Source organism: Lasioglossum baleicum, chromosome 9 (genome assembly GCF_051020765.1).
Source record: "Lasioglossum baleicum chromosome 9, iyLasBale1, whole genome shotgun sequence".
In the NCBI taxonomy this organism is placed as follows: Eukaryota; Metazoa; Arthropoda; class Insecta; order Hymenoptera; family Halictidae; genus Lasioglossum; species Lasioglossum baleicum.
This window is the reverse complement of record NC_134937.1, coordinates 17,382,888-17,397,434: the sequence shown is the minus strand read 5'-3', so window position 1 is coordinate 17,397,434 and position 14,547 is coordinate 17,382,888. Positions and strand designations below refer to the sequence as shown.

General features: G+C 48.8%; 1 protein-coding gene across 1 annotated transcript in view; it reads left to right on the top strand.

The window, feature by feature from the left end:
• The first annotated feature begins 1,018 nt into the window (after positions 1 to 1,018).
• LOC143212005 (uncharacterized) overlaps positions 1,019 to 14,547 on the top strand; it is a 15,921-nt gene continuing 2,392 nt past the window's right edge. The window contains exon 1 of the mRNA XM_076430250.1: positions 1,019 to 14,435. Coding sequence (XP_076286365.1) covers positions 1,655 to 2,161 — 507 coding nt within the window. The 5' untranslated portion in view covers positions 1,019 to 1,654 and the 3' untranslated portion in view covers positions 2,162 to 14,435. The remainder of the gene's footprint in view (positions 14,436 to 14,547) is intronic.

The window sequence follows — 14,547 nt, the reverse complement described above, 5'->3', positions numbered from 1 at the left end:
TCCGTCGAATATGTCACAATTGATAGCGATGCGCACAGTGAGTTCATTCGGGGATCGTTTTTTCCCGAGGAATTCCCGTTTGTCGAGGCTCGTTGAGGGCTTGTTAGGGCTCGTTGAGGGCTTGTTATTGAAGAAGAGTAAGTATGTAGATGGTAGAGAGACAAAGGGAGAGAGGAAGGAGAAAAGAAGGGAGAGAGTGTGTGCGGTGGTAGCGCCGTCTTTGTACTCGAGCTCTCTGAAATGGGTTTTCGGAGCAGGGAGAAGCTTTTTCGGGGCGGGATCGATCGACCCGTTTCACTGGCCTAATTACTCGTCGACCTGCCGGCTCTTCGTTGCGCTCGTCCCAGTAAACACGAGCGCTCGGCTGACTGGCTGGCTCTCTCGCGTATTCCGATGTATGCGGAATATATTATAACCGGCGGTTGTGTAACATCCTGCGCTCTACTGTCACGGACAGGAACACCGTTTTCGATAACACGAACGGCGTTGTTCAAAGCCCCGTGCAATCGCAGCGAAGCACGGTGGACCGGAAACGCAAAAAAACGACGAACTGCATGCCTTTGATAATTATAATTAATGATTAGCAGGCTGTGGATCGTTATGCGAAAGAAAAATTGTCCAGTTCAATTATAAGGAGCAATGGTTCAATGAAACGATAAATGTGACTCATCTCAATCAGTCAAATATAACAACATTCTTCTAGTGTCTTTACAGTCTCAAGAATTCCTCGTTGTTCGACAAAAGTTTTTTCGCGAAACGCTTCAGCCCGTACGAAGCACGAACACCTTTCTAGGTTCGCGTCCGAAGATCCAATCGCTTTTCATTGTTTCCGGACGCTTTCCCACGGAGCGGTTCCGGCACTTTGGCGTCTTATTGCCGCCGCAATTACGGTCAGCATTGATTCTATTCATTTGCCGAGGTCTGAACTAGAAGCGGACACTAGTCAGCTCTAGGTAGGTGCCAGACCTGCGATAAACAGATCGATGGTAGACATAATTATCGTTAAGATCTCTACGAATCCTTAGAGCTCGTTCAGTGTCCCTGTGGACTCTTCAGGATTGCTGGAATTTCCAAAATCATGCTTATATTAACCATTGAAACCACTGTTCAGCGTGCAAACGAAGAGGAACAAATGCACACTGCGTTCTCACAGTCTACCACCGCGTACTCGGAAGTCAAAGTTGCGGATCGGATGCGCCGCAGTATCGCGGTTCCGATTCATCCTGAATCAGCTCTCGGTGGCAGCGCGAGGAGTTTCCTGGCGGCGATAAACGAAGGGAATCGGCGCGGCCGAAATAACGTTAATTTATTGTTCCGGGCAGTTTTATCTGGCCCACGATATCGGCGATTAATAGCCCGGCCGGTTAATTTATCGAGCAGCTCTCGTATCGGATGGACACGCGGCGTGCAATCATTCCCGGTGGTGCCGATGAGAACAATATCGACTCCGGATTTCGCGTGAAGTTCCGCCATGTTGGACGGTTCTTGTTCTAGCAACACTTGGCCACGAAAAAGATATTCGCGATCGCAGCAACGTTTCTTGTACAGCATATCGGGTACGGGGTTCCGAGAAGCGCGGCGATAGATAAAAATAGATAAAAGTGATGGCATATCGGTGTTGGTCTGCGAACGCTTTCTGCGAACGCTTTCCTCGATGAGGGTAGTCGCGCCGTTGCATCGCTGCGTTGTGTCCGATCGAAGACCTTGCTGCAAATCCAGATTTACAATCGAAATTGGACGAATTCAACGAGTACATGCCCGGCCCATGTCGGGCAACGTCGTGCTGTACGTTCTAATTTTAAATAACATCCTGTACGGTAGCCGGGAATGTTCGATCGAGGCGCCACTGAAACGGCGCGTACAAAATTCGCAGGAATATGGAGTTTCGAAAAATTCTGTCCAGCCGAGTCACAAACTGAATACCGACGCGAGCGTCAGCATTACTTTCTGCAAAGTTAATCGAGTGTGCGGGAGCGCCGCTTTCTGCAACATTGTCGCGCACGTGAACGCGTTCGATCGACTGCCGATTTTTCGCCGTCGCATCAAAGGGACGTTGCGCAACGACGTTACGGGAAAAAGAACGTGTCCGGACGCTGTTGCGTGTGTCGAGAAACGCGAAACGCTGCAGCGTTGGAAAAGTTTGTTACGCGGCGAGCTTTGACGCTGAAAACAATTTAGTCCAGCTACCTCGTCGAGTCAGAATTTTTCAAAAAACACGCCCTGCAAGCGAGCAAGTTGAATGTAGGACATGTATCGGTGGAACTTGCTGTATCGATGTCGACTCCACACTGTACCGAGCCTTGAGTAGGCGTGGCTTTGTGGCTCTCGACCTCTGCGGAGCCAAGACAGCGCTCTAGAGAGCAGACTATGCTCGTACCTGATCTAAAAGAGGTTTGTGTAGGAGTTCTGTCTTGCTTCTGATACGCGTTAGGATAAGAAAGTACATTGCAGTGCGATTTTCCTTGCACATCGTGTCGACGGTTTCCGGGAACAAACCTGCCAGCACGCGGGTAGCATTCTTTTCGCTTTTTTCGTTGGAATTGCCGGAACTCGAGCAGAAGGGGCGCCGATCGACGGCCACGTAGTTGCCTAGCTACGTCGTCGTCGTCGCGACGCCTCGAATGCTCTAGCGCGCGGCACGAGACCTGAAAAATCGATGACCGTTCGAACGAACGCGAACGGCGAGAAGGCCGGGCGTTCGGGGCCAAGCGTGGAGCGGCTCCGTCGATCCCGACCCCGACGGAACAGGAGAATCGCGATTAGGGCGGAGAAAACGGTAACGGTATCGGGATCCGCGAGCGGAGATAGCCGGGGCGTGCCGTCGACGTGGGAAAAAGATCGGGAAAACCGATTCGACGTAATCCGCGGAGCCGTGTACGCGGTGCGTTCGTGCACGGAACTCGTGACAAAGCCGGCGCGGCGTGTTTCAAGGCTGAACCACCGCCTCTTCTCTGCACTTCGTCTTCACCCGACCTCTTCGGCCCTGCTCTGACCGATCCAGCCATCTTCTCCTCCTCCTTCTTCTTCTTCTTCTTCTCCGCCTTGTCCTTCGCTATCCTCGTTCGATCTCCTCGATCGTTCGCTCTTCCATCTCGCTCGTCATCGTTCTCTCTCTCTCTCTCTCTCTCTCTCTCTCTCTCTCTCTCTCTCTCTCTCTCTCTCTCTCTCTCTCTCTCTCTCGCGTTCTCTCCTCTCGTTTCGTTTCCTCTCCGAACCGTTTCTTCTCGTTCCCGTTCGTCTGTGTTCGTCGCTCGGTTCGCGCCACGCCGAAGCTATCCTATCGCATGACTCTGCAGCGTTACGCAACCAGCAGAAGGATACGTGGGCGACGCAAGCCGCGGGGACAGGGAAGAGCTGGAAGAGCGCGCATGATCGCTCTATAACAGTGACACTCAACCGCGACACTCCGCGCCGTTGTGGATCCGTTGATCAAACTCAACCGAGAACGGAGAGCTCGTTATCTTTGACCCCCGACGTGGACTTCATACTAGAAGACCGAGAGCAGTCGATTCCACGGTCCGCGAACCGAGTCGAGTTGCTGCGCTACTCAGTTCTGCCGGAGCGGAACGATGGAAATCTTTGTTTGCTATGCTGCTTCGTTTGTTGCGGGAGCCGCAAAGCCACGCCCACCTGGACGCGCCTATCCAAGAAGAGAAAAAGATAGATATACTGCAAGGATATACTGAATCATTCTACATAGATTAGGCGTAGGCAAAGATTGTTCTGTGGAACATTGGTCCGGTTTCGTTGAAGTAAATAGCAACAAGGCCACGCCTATTAAGACTACTTTGTATAGGAAGAAAGCAAAGTAGATAATCTACCTCAAGGGTTTTGGTGTAATTTCAAGAGGTTCAGCTTCGCGTAGATGATTTTAAATTAGGCGTGGGCATAGATTGCTTTGTGTAGCATTGGCCTGATTCCATTCAAGTGAAGAGCAACAAGACCACGCCCACTCGGAGATCGTTAAACAGAAAGAAGTCGTAATTTTTAGAGGTTGAACTTCTTGCGGATCGTTCTAGATGGAATATGAACGTAGACTGCTCCATGGAGCGCTGTACTAGCTCTTCCAACAACTCCAACGATTTATGTCTTACAGGAAAGAAGAGGTTGCTATCACGAATTTCCTGGAGAGAGATGTAACAGGTAACCGTCGACACACGGCTGAGCACCGCTGTTCTACGATCGCTTGCGGCTCGGTGCACGCGCGAGCGTGCATGCGTGCGCGCGTAGAACCACGCGATACACGTGGTGGTTGTGTTGCGCCCACTTGGAATCGTGGTATTAATTTATGAGCGGAGATCGGCAAATGTAATCCGCGTGTGCTCTCGCGTACTCGCAACAGCTGCGTTACAGGTACACACTTACCGCTACGCAAGCGCGGCGTATGCCTTCCTGAAAACGGTGCTTAACGAGCAGAGGAATTTCCGTGGTCAGGCAGTTTTTCCTATCGCGTGTCCGCCGATCGCTCTCTGCGGTTTCGGCCTCCTCCGATTCCAATTAGCTGCACCCAACTCTGGGAAATCGCCTGCGAATCCACGGCCGAAACGTCCGATTCGAGATCCTCTTTTTTTTACGAAATTGTCGCGGTTTAAATGCAGGCAGTTTGTTTTAGAATCAGGTGTTATTCACGTGAATTTGTATACACACGATTTAGATGTAATATAGTAAAATACATATAATATAAATGTGTACATATATGTGTTGTTGATTGTCTTGTGTCGAAGTCCATTGTTGGATAAGAGGGAATCTACTGTTGGATGCATTTAGCAAAATATTTGAGTGATGAAAATAGGCAACGAAACAAATGGCGGTGGAGAACGTGTTAAGCGATTGTGCGACTCGGTCTCTGGCTTCGTTTAGCACGCGCCGCGATCATTACTTTCAATTTGACGACATCGGGGAACGATGATCCGGCGCGTCTGGCGGCTCTGATCCACGGCAGACGCGTTGTATACCGATTATTCACCTGCGCAGGGACCACGACGGCTGGAGTCCGGCGTAGAAAAAGAAGCAACGAAATCTCTCGTTAAGTCGAGATCTATCTTACGTAAGAATCGGTTGGCTCGCCCCGGACCGTACATGTACAGCGTACACGCGCGGAGCAGCGATCACGTCCACGCGAAAAATTGCTCTCGGAGGCCTAGTACGGCGCGAACACGTACGAAATTTCGCTCTCTGCTCTCCTCTAAATCGCTGGAGGTTTTTTCTCGGTGGAAACCGTGGCCCCGGCAGCTCCTTTGTCGGCTCGCAATGCTCGCATACCGTTACGCCGCGTTCCCACGTGGCTTGTCGTCGGACACGTGGAACATACAGCTGCGGACGCGTCCAGCACAACGTCCGAGCTGTTCGTGTCGCTGCCAGGTTGTCGACGGCTACGTGAAAAGTGTTTGTAATTGTCCTAGCAAGACTGCAGCGATCGCTGACGACCAGCTAAGCGAGATACATTGTAGACGGTTTTGGGGGAGCGAACACTACGATCATCGACAAAGTAACATTTCTATTGACTCCTCCCTAGGATGATGTAGCTCGTCTCTTTTGGCGGACAATAGTCCTCGGTACTCGAGAAAATGAAATACCCAGCTAGATCGCTGTGAATAATTGGCTGTCGGAGAACCTGTTCGTCGAGCGGCAAGCGAGAACTCTTTTTCGGAGTGGGTTATGTGGCTGACAAAGTTGCGAGGCCGATGTTCCAGCCTTCTGCAGGCGCTTCGGTCTTTGAACATCTTGGGCAGAGATCTCTCTCTTGATTTGATATCGTTGATCGAACGCTTGTTATCTTTGTCAAGTTTTTAATAATTCCTGCGACTTATCGCCAGCAAATCGGTAGCAATAAATACCTTAGTAGCTTATGTTCTTTGAAAAGTACCGAACAAACTCGAAGTAGTCGGCTGATAAGGCATCGTTTGTAGGTATAGGAGGAATTATCGCGAAAGAAGAATTACCTGAATCGATTGGGAGTTTTAAGGCACAGTCGGAGAACCTGTTCCACCGTAGCGATGCTAAAACCGCCATCAAAATCCGTCCAACGTTAAACGGAAAGGTTTCCATCGATGCAGATTCCGATTTACGGTTTCGCGAAAGAGTATCCGCAGTTTTGCTGGTCGACTTCCGGGAGAGTAGAACGGGGTCGACATTTAAGCGAAGGTTGGTTTCCGAAGGAATAAGCATTTTTAGCGGGGAATTGCCGTGGTAATGGGGAGGTAACGAAGCCGCGAGCATTTAATGTCGTTCAGGAGGATCGCGAGCTTGCGCTAGACGACGGAAAACCGAAAAGTGGAATAATTACGGGGAGTAGGCAGCGAGAGTAATTCGTTCTCATCGATGCTCGTTAAAAGAGACGAAGAGAGAAAAAGAGGGAGAGATGGATCCCCTACCCTCGAAAATTAACGACGATCCGCTGCGGTTCGGAACCGCCAGCCAGCCCGAAAGCCCGCTTCCTCCGGAATGGTCCACGATGCATATCTACTCGTGCTTCCGGGTGCCAGTCGAAATTCAGGTCTAACAACTTGTAAGACTTGTACCAGATCATCAAGTACGTTGCTGTACAGACTGTTTTTCGAAGGAAGACTCGTCCGAGCTGTTCCCCCACTTTTTAGTCCCTCTACTGTACCAACCAGGGAAACATTAAAGACCTCTTGGGGGCTGTATGCACTTTTCTGTTCGATCTCCCGCTCTTCTTTCTCGGTGCAACGTGTTATTAAACTGTCCCCTTTTTAATTGAGCGCATTCCTCCTCATTAGTTTTTCTGTTGGGGACCCTAGAATTTTTTTCAAAGTCCCATACAAGTTTTTCGAGGGCTCCAGAATGTTTCCTCCGGAGGACCTACAAGTGTGCGGCGGATTCAAATCGAAATCGGTCTCGCGCCTGCGTCGCTGGTAGGCCTCGCGTATTCATAATTGCTTATGTCGCTTCCTGCGCATGAATACGGCTGTCCCACATTTCGGTAAGTACGCCTACCGGCTCGCGTTATTTTACGAACTGGGTCGAACGGCTCGGCACTGCTCTGCTTCGTCGTCGTCGTGTTCCGCGCAAGCCTAATCGCAGCGAGGCGAGGCAAGGCGAGGCAAGGCGAGGCACGTCTGAGCTCTCCGCCTTTTCGCCGATCGACCGCAGAATTTTATCGGTCGCCTTCCCTTATCGCCCCATGGCGAGGAAACGCGCGCCGCCACCACTGTATGTGTCTACGTAGGTACACACATAGCTGCCATACGCGACCACGATCGTGAATAGGATACCGATCTCGGTTAGCCAGTCGGGGTGGCGGCCACCTATGCAAACCGTTCCACCCGGGTTTTATTTACTGTATCTTTACGAGGAAATATACTTTAACGCAACCACCGTGAGCCGCGTGCTGATCACGGCTAGACTGCGGATCCTTCTGCGGTTATGGCGTATATCAGAATCTTCGGAAACCTTTCGAACTGAACGGGATGGGGCGACTTGATCGGCTTGATCCCGGTTCGTTTGAATTCGTTTTCGGTGAACAGAATTTCACCGCTTCGGTCTTTATACTCTCTCGTTCTTGCAATAATTTTTGGTAATGTTCCCTTCATCTTTACAGCACACTTTCATGCTGGAAACGGTCACACATGACCGATACAATCTTTTCACTGATCTTGAAAATCAATTTTGTTGCTACAAGAGATTTGTAAACGTTCAGTTTTCGAGTCCTGTAACGAAAAATGTTGGGCACACGGTTTTAAAACGATCGAAGCAGTAATCGTGCGGTGACTTTGTTCGAGAAGCCAGTGAATTATACGTATTATAGTTGGGGATTATAAATGTTGCATGCTCGGTGGGACCTCGATTAACCCTTCGATCGTTCGTGGTCTTAGTTATGCGGGTTATGCGGTTATCCGGTGCAGCAAGGCTCCGTACAAAATGGAGCGCTCGGAATGCACCTCTGCATATCCCTCCGAAAAACTATTTTCTATTATCGAAAAGAACGCAAGCATGTCTTCTCTGCGTGAAAAATTCACTTTAGAGAATTCTCTCCCTCGAGATCGACTCCCTCGCGTACCTTTCGACCTAGTGTTTTTATTGTTAGAACAGTTCGATCAATTTTTGAACGGGAAGCAAGCAGGTCACAGCTTCGCTCCCCAAATAAAACAGCTATTATGTATGTACATATGAACATCGTGGTTCTTCTTTTCTCTCCTCGAGTTCTCGATTTATCCGGGCTGTCCATCTTCCGATTAAGCCGTTTAATCGAGACCCTACAGAATAACTGACCTGGAAACTATTTCGAAACCAGCGGGCTCTTTAGCCTCTGAAAGAGGGCAGTTTTTATCGCTCGCGTCCGATTGATCCTATATCGGGCTTGCATCTTCAATTAGGCTTGTTCGGCTGCTGTGCTTTCTATCGGAAAAAATTCGGACGTTCTCGAAATATTGCCAGACAGTAGAGCACGGTATTATGCACTATTCAACGCAGATTACACAAAAGTCTACGTTTTCGTAAGTCTCGTTCATTTGCTACTCTGTCCATTGGAAAAATTCAAATGTTCCCGGAATATTACGAGACAGTAATGCACTATTCAACATGCACAAACATTCACTGTGACAAGGAAGTTCAACAATGTCTAATTTTCTCTTGTACACAGTAGCTTAAAAATCGGTTGTAAGGGGAGATTAAAAATCCCCGGTTGTTTAATACAAATTGCACGGGTCCGCGGCACGAGTTTCGATTTTTCTCGACTCGCGATCGGCTCGCTGGGGAAATCGGAGAGGGAAAGGCGAGCACGACTGTGAAACAAAAGGCAATACCATTATTTGCGCGGAAAGTATTCATATTGGTTCCCGTGTTCATTATACATTCCCCGAGAGGAGGTTGACTCGGGCCGAGCCTCCCCGAGCCCGAGCCCGAGCTATTCTTTGAGAAATTAGCATGGCGTTCCCTCCGGGAGCCATGGCTGCCACTCCAGGCCCCCGACCTGCCGACAATTTCCCAAGTACACCGTGCAGAAGAACGTAATTGCTTCCCGTGCGTTCGTTACCTTCCAAAGGACTCGCGTAATCACCGGCCTCTTCCTCTCCCTCTCTCTCTTTCTCGAATCAGCTATTTCTCCGGTTGGAATTTCTCCCTGAAACTGTTGCGAACTAGGTTGTCCTGTCGAAAACCGTCTTTCGGAAGACCTCAAGCTCGGATTGTTTGTCTCTCGTTAACCCGTTCGCATCATTCGCCTAGACAACCTGTCTCCGATTTGGTTCAGAAGCAGAAAAAGGAGACGATTCTACAGAAACAAGTTGAGTACCAAAATGAAAATTGTCTTTATCGATCGCGAGACACAGAAGTTTCGTCGATTTGGAATTAGAAGTGAATATATCCCCACGGTATAAAGTAAGAGCTAAAGAACAATTTTCCAAAGAATTTAAGCGTCGCTGGTTGGTCGCAGCTGGAAGCGATTCCTCGCGACTTGACCCCGCGTTTCGCGAGCCGCGGGGGTTGGGATTTATCAGAGAACATCGGAGAAATACGAGGCTCGGGCACGGCTGGAAAAGGGAGAAACGAGGGGATAGGGTACGGAGAAAAAGGAAAGGGAAAAGAGCAATTTACGGGCGAGCAGTCGAGAAACGCGACCCTAATATTCAACCCCGCGGAGCTGAGCGCTAAAGTTGATCCAGTAAATTTGCGCGTCCGTTTGGTAGATGCGCTGGCCCAGTTTGCAGCAGCAGCAGCAGCAGAAGCAGCAGATACGAGAGCAAAGGGGGTTGGGGAGAGGGTTTGATATCTGTGTCACTGCACAAGCGCAAAGTGCCTCCCGGCTCTGCCGAGCGCGATTCGCAGCGGTGTTCTTGGCCCGGTTGCGAACCCGCGGCGATCCGCAGACCACCGAAATACCATCCATCAATTCCAAAACCCTCCCTCTCCGCCTCCCCTTTTCTGCCACCCCCGAGAAACTCGAGTAAGATCACTCGAGGAGACACGCAGCCTTGGCGAACACGCGATAAATCCCGCGAATCCTACTTTCCGGCAGAGACGCTGATCAATAAACAACCTAACCGACGCCTGCGATCTCTATTTTAGATCGAACCGGCCTCTGGGTCATCCCTACTTCTCCGACAATTATTTGATTGGCAATGCCTCTTCCATCGACAGCCTTCGTGTTGGCAAGCTTCTGCTGAACGATTGCGGATTTTCAAGAACTTCCACGTAACTCTCCAGGGACGACATGTATAGGAGAATGTCAAATAGTTTCAATCGTGAACAAATTGTAGAAATATCTGTAGGATGGTGGTCGTTCCTGAACGGCTAACAATGAATTCGGAAAAAGACTAGAATCAAGTAGAGACGTATGTGAAATAGAGATCGTCTAACGCCGTTGGATTTTTTCTTGTGGGGTTACCTTAAGTCGAAAGTTTACACCAACCATCCAACGACGTTAGACGATCTCAGGAACAATATTGAACACGAATTTACCAACATTCCGGCTGATATGTGTGGGAGAGTAGTTGAAAATTGGATTCAAAGAATCGATTGCTGCTGTCGTGCTCTGTGTTTTATTTAAACTTAAAGTTGTTATGTCCTTATTGAAAAACCCTGTACATAGAATCAGTTTGCAGAGTACAGTAGAGGAAGGTTTCGCGAGGAAAGGATCGCGGCATCACCGGGGGCTACCGCATTGGCGTTAGTTCCTGCTCGGAGGGATTTCTGTCCGTCGAGTCCGCTCGTTGGATCCCTCGAAATCCCATCCTCTCCCTCTGATCCGGCTCGTCCGCTCGACCCTGCCGCGATAACTCGCTCTCTAGTGGGGCGCTTACGTAAGAAAGACGTATACCTACCTACCTACCTACCTACCAACCCACCTCCTGGCTATTCAAGGGATCAAGGCAAACCGGTAGGCAGGCAGGCAGGCAGGCGAAGTTGGCAGGCAGAACAGGCCGAAGCTGGCAACCAGGGCCCAGCCACTCTAGGATCCAGGTATAGGTGTAGGCGAGTGGGTAGATGGGCACATGTCGCGCGAACCACAGCGCATGCCCTCCGATAAACCTGCCAAACGGATAGAAGACCGTACAACAACGGAAATACCTGTATGCTCCTCCTCCGAAGAGAATTCTTCTGCCCTTTCCTTCGCGTCTTCACCTTTTCCTGCTCCTCCTCCTCCGACCGACAGGTTACACCTGACCGTTCGCTTAACCCGGGATGAGTCAGCCCCTGTCATCCGTGAGCTCGCAGAAATCACCATAAACTATACAGACGTTGTATAACACCGTGGAAACGAGCTGTGCACCGAACAGGCTCTTCGATCACCCTCGCTGAAACAGTATAACTTCGTTTGTTGCGTGTGGAATGCGCGAATCTTTAGGCAAGCCGGGTCTTACATGCTTCCAAATTAAATACTATAAATATACTACTGAAATCGATCAATGTTTCTTCTTACACGTCTCAAGAATTGTAAAAATAAAATTATAGTCTATGCCTTGAGAATTGTAGAAACGCGAAACTAAAGTAACAGTGCTCCCGCGACGTATCGTAGAACGAATTCAATGGAAAAATAAAATAACAATGTCCTTAAAGTAACATCCATCTCGTATTTCCGAGTCTCGAGTCTTTCGTAACAGCATCAAAATCGCGAGCATAACAGCCTCTATGTACTCGCAAGCTCGCAGATGGTTGCAAAATGCTTGTGCAAATAAGCAATTTTCACGTTATCTCTGTAACAATTTGGATAACGTAAAGAGGAAGGCTACAGGCAAGAGAGTATAATATAGAAGAAGGCTAGAGACAGTGGTGGGCCGTTTTCCACACATCCAGCCGTTCCCCTAATTCGCCAAAAGCATTTTGGATGAAGGAGCGAGGCCGTAGCTCGCTGGGAGTGAATTTCCCAAGTAAACCGGGCTAAATAGTTCGAGAAAACCGCAGGCTGCAACCACCTGTACATACCGCTCGTTAGTCCGGCTTCTCCTCTTCCTTATCCCTCTCCCTGCCCTAATCGAGAAGAGTATCCTGCGAGAGAGCGCTATAATCGCGGCGTTACGGCACACGCGTTACGTTACGCAACCCCGGACTAGGTTTCGAGGACTAACGAGGACCGCAAGAGGGAAGGAGAAGTACCTGTACACAGGTGAGCGCTCGGCAAAGGTGTTAACGAGGATGTATCGAGAGTGCGAACCGAGAAAAACCGCAGTGGAAACGGAATTTTCTCCGGCGAGATTGAAAAGCGACTAATGCTAAACCGAGTCGTATTCTATAAAGCTTTCTACAATTACAGAGTTCAGTTTAGATCTCGATTCAGTTTAGATCTCGATTAGATTCGAAAATATCTGATCAAGTAGACAGGTTTCCCTAGGGATCATTTTCGCCCCCACTCGCAGCTTCCGGACAGGATGTCGCAAACAAAAAGCGAAAGGTGAAGACGAAATACGGTCGACAGATCGAGCACCGATCTTCCTCGCGGACTACAGACCGTATCTTTTATTTTATTATCGGAGGAGCGGAGGTTGGACGATTTTACGACATAGGCAGGAACGTAATGGAGCGTAATGGCGGCCGGGGGGTTGTTTGTCACGCGATGGGAAACTTTTTAGCGGCGATAACGTCTGAATTACCCCACTGCTCCACAAAATCCAGTTTCCTCGGCATCTATTGACCCAGACTCGTAAAACCAACGTCTTAACGATCCCGGCGATTATGTTGCTTAGATGCACCCTGCACGAATCATGCTTACAGTGACAAAAGCGCCGTCCAAGGGTTAACGTTTGCGGAACCAGCGTATATTCATTTGGTAGACGATCATGAATCCGAGAATATCGAACGCGATAATAGCAGAGTAACGAGAACCGCAATTTATATCGTATTTTTCGAGCAATCGTAACATTCGCTGATTTTTCCAAGCTCCCTCTAATTTGCAGTGGATCTAAATTACATCGAATTTGCGCTCTGCTTTATAAAAAGCTCGTCGACGAATTCGCGAACGAGCTCTCGCCTCCCGTAGCTTCCTTTTCACACTGTTTTGCGAGGCAAAATTCCCTGTAACTTTTTCGACAAGCCGAGCGCAACGCGTTTCAAGCGCATTTCATATTTGCTTTGTCCCTTCGTGGAAAATTCAAAATCGACAGTGATGGTGAAACGCTGTCAGGAGACAGGAGGATTCGGTTTTTCAGAGCAGAACGGTGATAAATGCGAGTTTTATGCATTAATGATAAAAACAAGAAGAATAATTCTTCTAGTGTGGTCTCAATTTATAATAAATTCGTCATTAATAATGCATAATAAACAGAGACACGGATTCTGTCGAGCTTCTTACGATTCTGGGCCAATGTGGGTCGTGCGAAAGCTCGTTAAAATCAAAGTGGGACAGACGGGGTCCTTCCGTCGCAAGTGGTGTAAGGTGAGCCGGAGAACGTAAAGGGGGTTAGGCGTGGAAGAAGTCCGGGAAAGTGGAGCACAAGGAAATTGAAGGGAATGCATCCAACTGGGAGGAAACGCAACAAATGGAGAGAAAAAAGAAGCAGAAAGAATCGCAGTGTAAGCGGAAAAAGCGACAAAGCCGGGGGTGGAGGTGAGAAAACCGAGGGAAAAGGAGTCGAAAGAAACGCGCGCCAGCGGAACAGAGCAAAAGAGAGCGAAAGAGAGAAAAAGAGAAGGAGAGACAAGGTAGAAGGAAGGGGATGGGGGATGAGAAAGAAGCGTGCGGCGCGAGGAGGGTAGCTAGTTTCGACTTCGTAGTAGGCCTCGATCGATGGTGTTACCATGACTACGGGGGCAGTACCGCGGTGCTCCACTGCTGATTATTTATGTCAAGGATCCCCTCCTGCCTCGAAGCTCGAAACGCGAACTCAAACGCGAGCCACCCCAACGAGAGCTGGCAGCAATGAGCATTCGGATTTTCGTGTCGCAGTTTTCAACAAGACTCGGTCCCGTCCGAACCTTTCGATCCTTTGTACGCTTCTGAAACCGAACCCTAGAAACCCAATTTAACTCGAACCTAAGGTGGTTTCTGCCCTTCCGTTTATTGACACTTTCTGCCGCGCGTGCTGGACTACAACTTTCCTCTGTTGTTCGTCTCGATGGCTGTTGATCAGCGGTGTTGGCGTACCGCGGATCTTTCTGCTTTGTCACCGCAAAGAAAATTGTTTCTTAATTTTTGTAAACATCAATCAGCTACTTATCAGACGTTCGTGACTGGCCCAGATAGATTAATACTTTGTCCAGAATATTTACAGGAGCAGCTTGTCCAAAAGAAAGCATTTCTAGCAGGAAAGATTGTTTTCGGGGCTGCAGTTTTGTAGATGCTGAAAAGGGGTGAAATTCTTAGTGGAACACTTTTCCTGTATCTCTCACCGTTCTGGAGATATTTCATCCAAAAGAAAATTCTATAAGGGCTGAGCAAAAGGAAATCGCCTTCTGCATCTTCCAATGTTCCAGAGTTTTATGAATTACGTAAACATCCAAAGCAGATAAATGTTTACTCTAGTATCGAATGAAAAATAAAGGTAATACAATTGAAAAGTGTAATATACCGTAAAAGAATGATTGTGAAATTATTCTGTAAATGTTTGGAAAATCAATATATCGTACGATAATATTGTTTTCTGTTCGATATCT